This window comes from Phyllopteryx taeniolatus, chromosome 5, assembly GCF_024500385.1.
Source record: "Phyllopteryx taeniolatus isolate TA_2022b chromosome 5, UOR_Ptae_1.2, whole genome shotgun sequence".
NCBI classification, from domain to species: Eukaryota; Metazoa; Chordata; class Actinopteri; order Syngnathiformes; family Syngnathidae; genus Phyllopteryx; species Phyllopteryx taeniolatus.
The window spans coordinates 29,193,614-29,201,970 of NC_084506.1; the positions used below are offsets into that span (position 1 = coordinate 29,193,614).

Here is an 8,357-nt window from a genome sequence, read left to right on the forward strand (position 1 = left end):
TCTCAGGCTATAAAACAATGAAAAAATGGCATCACGTTATTGAAAGAAGTAGATCATAACCTCCTCACAATTACAAATAAAAGACAAATTGGGCTCCAGGCTGAGAAACCCATTATAGCAAATTCTTTCTTGGACTTGTGTGCCCAAGGTCAACAAGAGTAAACTATGCTAAAGCTATTTATTTAGTATGGCTCATAGGTTTTTAGCAGAGATGGTAACTCATTGCTTAGGTTCATCCGATGCCTTTCAATATGTACCTCGACCCCTGGCCATAGAGTGAAAGGGTGCTGGTAAGACTGTAAACTCGTGCATGTGCTCATTGTTTTTCGTTTTGTGTGGTTGTTCGCAGAGGGCATGCTGACCCTACGAGCCAAACCCCCTTCTGAGCAAGAGTTCATCGATAGCCTGCAGAAACTGAAGCTGGCCTTCAACCTCTTGGTGAGATATCTCAGATCACTTAACTTCCTTTTTTTTTTTTTTTGGCCTCATGGCATCCTCACTGGCTTTGTCACTGCACTCCCTGCAGGCCAAATTGAAGAAGCACATCCAGAATCCAAGCGCTTCAGAGTTGGTTCATTTCCTCTTCGGCCCTTTGGAGCTGGTAAGAGTAAATTTGTTTGTGTTTATACCTATTCACGAGGCTCTCACTGATGATGAACCAAAGAGAAACTGATCATGGTGACAGAACTTAAAATAAGAAACCTATTGCACAAAGAGATACAGTGGAACCTCAATAAAACTGACGGCTACATAACGGACATCGGATAAATCGGACCGTCAGGACTGAACAATCTGTCCAAAAATACTTTCCATTTGTTACTTAAACTGCCGTTGACAAAGTCTGTCAGTTCCAGAATTAGCCGCTTATGTTTACTGGCGCTGTGGCGCAATGCAGGCACAGACTGGGATTGGTCTATTTCCGGGTCATAGATATACAATATGACTAGATCCAATTCCAAAAGACATGCCTCCCTTGCCTACGTGGTGGCCGTGTTGAATGCGGGGCATTGACGTGGCGACCATGTCAATGATGGTTTTACTGTATCTATTTTCTATTGTGCATAGACTCACAGAGCAGAGCAGAGAGAGAGAGAGAGAGAGAGAGAGAGAGAGAGAGAGAGAGAGAAAGAGAGAGAGAAAGACATTGCTTTGGTTTTAACTCTGAGGAATAGCAAACACGAGTCTTTGAGTCTGGAACATGCTATTTTTGGTACAGTAAACATTTTTTTGTCAAGCCGTTCGCTTTTGGCAACGGATTTGGAATGAGGACGCACACTAATGCCTTACGGCTTATGAAAGTGACTTGCCTATGATGAGCACTGTTCGTCACCAATGTCACCATGACCGAGCACACTGGCATGGTACGTTTGGATAAAATGTGAAACTCACAAACATTTTCAAGCTTTTTCTATATTTATTTATGATAACTTTGTACTGTACTGGGCGTTTTAGACCACAAAAAAACTTACAAAACAATAATTTTGTACTCTACAGTAATATGGGTGCATATATAGCCTCTATTATTTATGGGATTAATTTGGTCAAAATCTCAACAAATCCAATGTCGGAAACTCTCATGGAATGGAATGTTTTTTGAGATCAGAGAGTCCACTGTAGGCCTATGATAGACTAATACATATAAATCATTGAAGACTGCAAATTGTCCATAGGTCTGAACGTGAGTACAAATGGTTGCTTGTGCTCTGTTGTTATTGTTGTTGTGACTTTTGGCTTGTTCAATCTGGGGTCACCACAGTGAATCACTCCCATGATTTGTTTTGCACAGTTGGTCACCCTAAAAGCATATATAGTAGTGTTCAAAAAACTAAATTTAATTTAAATGTAAGGGTGCATTGCTAACAATGACTTGTTTGTCTATACAGGTGCTGCAGAGTTGTGGCAGTCCTGAGCTGATACGTTCTATTATCTCCCCCCACCTCTCCAAAGACGCCGTGGACTTCCTGCGGGGGCACCTCACCCCCAAAGAGACCACCATCTTTGAGCTTCTTGGAGAGGGATGGACCAAGCCCAGGTTTGTCGAAAATCATCCCGCTGAGCATCTTTTCTAGAATCAAATCAATAATTCTGTTACATAGCTCAATTGTTGCTCCTTGTTTAGAGCCGAGTGGCCGAGGGATAAGTGTGCTCCTCCTTACTATCCCAAATTCCGGAATGGCTGGGATCCTCCGGCGGAGCTCTTCCGGACGGCCCCGTGGGAAACAGAGGGTCCCGGTGGGCCTCTGGGCTCCCCCACTTCCCTGGGGTCCCCCATTAGCCCTGATTACAGGAAACACCCAGCTGACGATGTAAGAGTTACTGTAAAACTGAATAGAAATGAAAGACTCAATATGGGTGCAAACAATCTGTTTATTCGCAGTTCTATGGAAGCCATTGCTCAAACTCATCCAATGGGTAAGAAATGATCTCCTTTCCACGTGACTCTTAAGGCATTGCAACTTTAAAATCAACCAAGATAAAAAAAGACGGGTATATGTCTCAACAGGTCCTACAACGGGATGCCCCCCACGCGTAAATATGCCAAAATCCGCTACTCCTTTGTAGCGCGGAATGCCAACGAGCTGTCAGTGCTGACGGATGAAATTCTTGAGGTGAAAACCTTTTCACACCGTATATATAGAATCAGAGCGGGCCCTAACCAAATTGGCAATTTGTTGGGTAGCCGACCTAACTTTTCCAAGCTTGAAACACTATCGTCAACACGGGGCGGGGGGTCCGCATATTATTATTGCTTAATGAGCCAACCATTTCTGTATATCATGCTTTATATTGGTCAGATGTCCACATGTTGTACAAAGAATGTGTACCTGTAGTGTCTCATTAGTTGTACAACCCCAATTCCAATGAAGTTGTGACGTTGTGTTAAACATATATAAAAGCAGAATACAGTGATTTGCAAATTATGTTCATCCTATATTTAATTGAATACACTACAAAGACAAAATATTTAATTTTCAAACTGATAAACTTGATTGTTTTTAGCAAATAATCATTATCTTAGAATTTTATGGCTACAACACGTTCCAAAAAAGCTGTGACAGGTGGCAAAAAAGACTGAGAAAGTTGAGGAATGCTCATCAAACACCTGTCTGGAACATCCCACAGGTGAACAGGCTAATTGGGAACAGGTGGGTGCCATGATTGGATATAAAAGGAGCTTCCCTGAATTGCTCAGTCATTCACAAGCAACGATGGGCCGAGGTTCACCTCTTATTGAACAAGTGCGTGAGAAAATAGTCGAACAGTTTAAGGACAATGTTCCGCAATGCACAATTGGAAGGAATTTAGGGATTTCATAATCTACGGTCCATAATATCATCAAAAGGTTTAGAGAATCTGGAGAAATCACTGCATGTAAGCGGCAAGGCCCAAAACCAACATTGAATGCCCGTGACATTCGATCCCACAGGCGGCACTGCATCAAAAACCGACATCAATGTGTAAAGGATATCACCACATGGGCTCAGGAACACTTCAGAAAACCAATGTCAGTAAATACAGTTCGGCGCTACATCCGTAAGTGCAACTTGAAACTCCACTATGCAAAGCAAAAGCCATTTATCAACAACACCCACAAACGCCGCCGGCTTATCTGGGCCCAAGCTCATCTAAGATGGACTGATGCAAAGTGGAAAAGTGTTCTGTGGTCTGACGAGTCCAGATTTCAAATTGGTTTTGGAAATTGTGGACGTCGTGTCCTCCGGGCCAAAGAGGAAAAGAACCATCCGGACGGCTATGGACGCAAAGTTCAAAAGCCAGCATTTGTGATGGTATGGGGCTGTGTTAGTGCCAATGGCATGGGTAACTTACACATCTGTGAAGGCACCATTAATGCTGAAAGGTACATACAGGTTTTGGAGAAACATATGCTGCCATCCAAGCAACTTCTTTTTCATGGACGCCCCTGCTTATTTCAGCAAGACAATGCCAAACCACATTCTGCACGTGTTACAACAGCGTGGCTTCGTAATAAAAGAGTGCGGGTACTAGACTGGCCCGCCTGCAGTCCAGACCTGTCTCCCATTGAAAATGTGTGGCGCATTATGAAGCGTAAAATATGAAAACGGAGACCCCGGACTGTCGAACAGCTGCAGCTGTACATCAAGCAAGAATGGGAAAGAATTCCACCTGCAAAGCTTCAACAATTAGTGTCCTCAGTTCCCAAACGTTTATTGAATGTTGTTAAAAGAAAAGGTGATGTAACGCAGTGGTAAACATGACCCTGTCCCAGCTTTTTTGGAACGTGTTGCAGCCATAAAATTCTAAGTTAATGATTATTTGCTAAAAACAATAAAGTTTACCAGTTTGAACATTAAATATCTTGTCTTTGTAGTGTATTCAATTAAATATAGGTTGAACATGATTTGCAAATCATTGTATTCTGTTTTTATTTATGTTTAACATAACGTCCCAACTTCATTGGAATTGGGGTTGTAGTTGTGAATGTAAATCATTGTCAAGATACATTTTCAGCAGTATTTAAAATGAACAGCCTGTGCAGCATATTAAATAACGTTTGGTGCGTCTCTCAGGTAATTGAGGACGACAAGCAGTGGTGGAAACTCAGGAATCGTAGCGGACAAGCAGGTTACGTCCCTTATAACATCCTGGACATTGTCACGATAGAAGAGCCTGACGGTATTCACAGCCAGGTAAGCTGCATCACTCAAGCATCTATATTCAGGTTTTCCATTTGCTTACTTTCGGCCATAATATTAGCTATAGCTGCAGATTCTTTGCATTCATAAAGATAATAATGCAGCATTTTGATTGACACTGTCACAAAAATATACAGGTGCATCTCAATAAATTAGAATATCGTGGGAAACTAAATTTATTTGAGTAGATCAATGCAAACAGGGAAACTGCTATATCATGAAGTCAATAATAATAACAATAATAATAGCCAACAAAATGTAATAGCTAACAATTTTATTCTTATAATTTTGATGATTAAAGCTTGCAGCGAACAAAAACACCAAATTCACAATCTCAGGAAATTGATAGTTGACATGAAGAAAAAAATCTAAATAATTTGTAATATGTAAATTAAGTAGAAATTGGCCTGGATCTATATAATGTATGAGTTTTCACTTTTGAAGTGAACTGCTGAAATACTACTACTATAGCAGGTCACAATCAATATTTATCTAATAACATGCCAAAAACGTCAAAATACATTGTACTCACCGGCGATGCTGGTGGAGATGCAGCAGACCTTTCTTTTCTCCTGGCTGTCTGCTTAAGCTAGCTCATACGTGCTTCTCTGAAAGTGTCCCAAAATCCTTTTCGGGTTTGAAAACAAGTCAGACAGTAATACAAAGTCAGGTTTTTTTTTTTTTTTAAAGTGGCCTTGAAAAATAGTTTTTAATCATGTCTAAAAGCATCCTCTTCAGTAAATCAATTCTCATGCACCTATTCAGCTCAACCAATAAGAGGACTATTTAGCTGAACCAATCAGAGGATGGGAAAATACCAATGTGACTCAGCCTATGTGTGAATGCGCAGAGTGATGAATCTAAAATCTGATTTGTCAGAACTAGAGAGCTCCTTACCGAGGCGACCACACGGTTAGGTGCCATGACGTATGTTTCAACAGTGTGTGTGTGTTTGACCTGGTTGATGCCAGCACTTGGGATTCTGAAGGCCTTGGGCAGATTACATTTACGTGGTAACCGATAGAAGCTGAAATCGGATTCGAAAAAAAATAAAAAAATAAATTCTACATATACAGCACTGTACACGTCTGGAAGATGAGCAAAGCACATGCACACATGCTATGAAATGAAGTGTGTGCCTGTGTGTGTGTGCAGCAAGGCTATGGTGCATCATACCCTGATTCCCTCAGCCCAGGGGACAGCTTCAGCAAAGGTCGACACAAAGACAAAAGTAAGCAACATTTAGAGAGGGCGTTTTTTTTTTTTTTTTTTAATTAGATTTACATTTACATTTAAATTTGCCATATATTATTTTGTTTTGCCGCCATTTTTCAGTGATGGATGAGGTCAACAACGAGCTATTGATGATGATCACTGCTAACAAAAGTCAGCCCCCCACCAGAAAGTTCCGTGTTGAGAGGCCGGCCCCCACGCCAGTGCCGCTAACCTACCGCTCTAGCCCAGAGGAGGTCAAGTATTGGCTCACTGCCAAGGGCTTCTCCAAGGCGTAAGTAACGTACACACTCAAGTTTTTTGTTTTTTTTCCCTTAACACTAAATATTTCTATTGATGACATGATGCAAATGATTTTTTTCCCTCCTGTCCACAAACAGGACGGTGGATTGTTTGGGCATCCTGACTGGAGCTCAGTTGTTTTCTCTCAACAAACAAGAGCTGAAGTCCGTGTGTGGAGACGAAGGCGCTCGCGTCTCATCCCAGATTACAGTGCAGAAAACACAAATAGAGGTTAGCCACCTATCCACCAGCAAAACCTTTACACCTCATTTGGGAAACATAATAAATAAATACACAGGCCAAAACATTAGGTATACCTCCACAATCTAACAATATGCTTTTTAAAAAATTCTGACTTTACAGAATTCAGTTTTGATTGACACTGTCAAAGATGTATGACACAACATCTATTCAAGCACGGGGTTTTCATTGACTTCTGTTCAAAACTAGTTATCTGTCCAAAAAATAAATAAAAGATTATAACCAAATGCACGAGCAGGGTTCACACGGAACATATTAGGTAAGGGTCAAGATCGGTAACTGTCTCACGCTTTAGCCAAGGGGTCACTAACATGATGCGCATGTGGCCCCCAAGGACAACATGAGTAGCACATGGGCCTGTTCTCAAATTTGCTCACCAGTGATGGGACATTGTGATTTCCTAGGCAGGTTGTACATGTGATCATTGAAAAATGTAAACAGTGACTTATCAAAATAAACTGATGCTTATATTGTTGGTGAAATAATTAAAGTGTTCAATGAATTTTATTGATTATTATTAATAACATAATTAAAGGTAATTTGAGCAAATGTGTGACTTGAGAAGTGGCAGCCATTCACATTAATTACCCAAGGAGTAGTTGGTGACTCCTGCTCTATCCTCATCCTTACGGGCAGGTGTTAAAAAGCTCTATAGCTTCAGCCTACACCATTTAAAAAAAAAACAAATATTGTAATTATTTGTTGCATCATTGTTTTTTTAAGACGACAAGATGTTGCACTTTTCAAAAAGACGTTTTACGCTGATGCAGTTTCGTTTTAAATGTCTTTAAATCTGCTCCTGTACACACAAAACATAAGCAGTTTGTTTGCATTTTGTTCCATTACTGTAACGAACTGTGAACTTGAAACCCAGCAATAGTACACAGCAAACTATGATTTTTGCTGGAGCGACCATACATTCACTGTTTTAACTGGCCCCCCTGAAGGCAACTATAAAGACAATGTGGCTTGCTATGAAAACAAGTTTGACACCCCTGTCTGTATTAGAGGAAATACAGTAGTCATCCTGTCTTTTCTATAAATGATAGTGTTGCACTGCACAACCTAACTATGCTGTGTTCTCCTCACAGACAACATGTGGTGACAACGAGCTTCAGGAGGTCATGAAGCGGAGACAGGAGCGAATCGACTCAGGCAGCAGAGACTGAAGCTGCGCACCCCCACTACTCCTAATTTTACAATCAATTCTGTTCTTCAGGACCTGTGGCAGACGATATTTACAGGTTGTACACATTTTAGTTGTATATTTATTTTCTCCCTTTGTGTATGTGTGCAAACCGATTTGTGTCTAATGTCTCCAGATTTGTGTGGATCAACGAATGTGTTTGAACTGAGGATGTGTGTGTGTGTGTGTGTGGTTACATCCATGTAACGTACAGTACATGCTTGTAGAGGCATTGTGGCGCATGTTGATGCTTAATGCAGGTAATTTCAATATCGCAGCAATTTAGTCAATGACTCAGTGAATAAGAAGATTGTTGCGTAATTTGTGCCAGGATGTTTTAACACATTTTTCTTATTCTGTGTCTATAGCCAATAATTTGCATATTGCTGTTTACAGTAGATACAAATAGCATCACCCTATTGGGATTATTCTACATTTTACTCACTGTAATTCTGCATGGAATTAAGAGTCAAATGCTGTTTTTTTTTGTTTTGTTTTGCTTAGACGGAAATATCATTGGTGTATTTTCAACTATTCTGCTTCACTAACTAAATGAAGATTGACACAAATTGAAATGGACTGTAAATATGATGAAAAACAAGTGCAAAACAAGCTGATTAAAAATTGGTGAATGTTTGATATCGAATAATCTTGTGGTAATTCATTATTTCACACAAAGTGACCAAAAAAAACATTGTATGGAGGGTCTGGGGGTATCC

The 8,357-nt window shown here is 40.4% G+C and overlaps 1 protein-coding gene across 5 annotated transcripts in view; it reads left to right on the forward strand.

Annotated features, from left to right (window-relative positions):
* Positions 1-8,287, forward strand: part of eps8l2 (EPS8 signaling adaptor L2) — a 33,400-nt gene extending 25,113 nt beyond the window's left edge. For all 5 annotated transcript variants that reach the window (XM_061774610.1, XM_061774609.1, XM_061774608.1 and 2 more), the window contains 11 exons: positions 350-438; positions 527-601; positions 1,884-2,032; positions 2,120-2,306; positions 2,378-2,412; positions 2,504-2,609; positions 4,551-4,670; positions 5,832-5,907; positions 6,012-6,183; positions 6,290-6,422; positions 7,544-8,287. In XM_061774610.1, coding sequence (XP_061630594.1) covers positions 350-438; positions 527-601; positions 1,884-2,032; positions 2,120-2,306; positions 2,378-2,412; positions 2,504-2,609; positions 4,551-4,670; positions 5,832-5,907; positions 6,012-6,183; positions 6,290-6,422; positions 7,544-7,621 — 1,220 coding nt within the window. In that variant the 3' untranslated portion in view covers positions 7,622-8,287. The remainder of the gene's footprint in view (positions 1-349; positions 439-526; positions 602-1,883; positions 2,033-2,119; positions 2,307-2,377; positions 2,413-2,503; positions 2,610-4,550; positions 4,671-5,831; positions 5,908-6,011; positions 6,184-6,289; positions 6,423-7,543) is intronic.
* Positions 8,288-8,357: the final 70 nt, after the last annotated feature.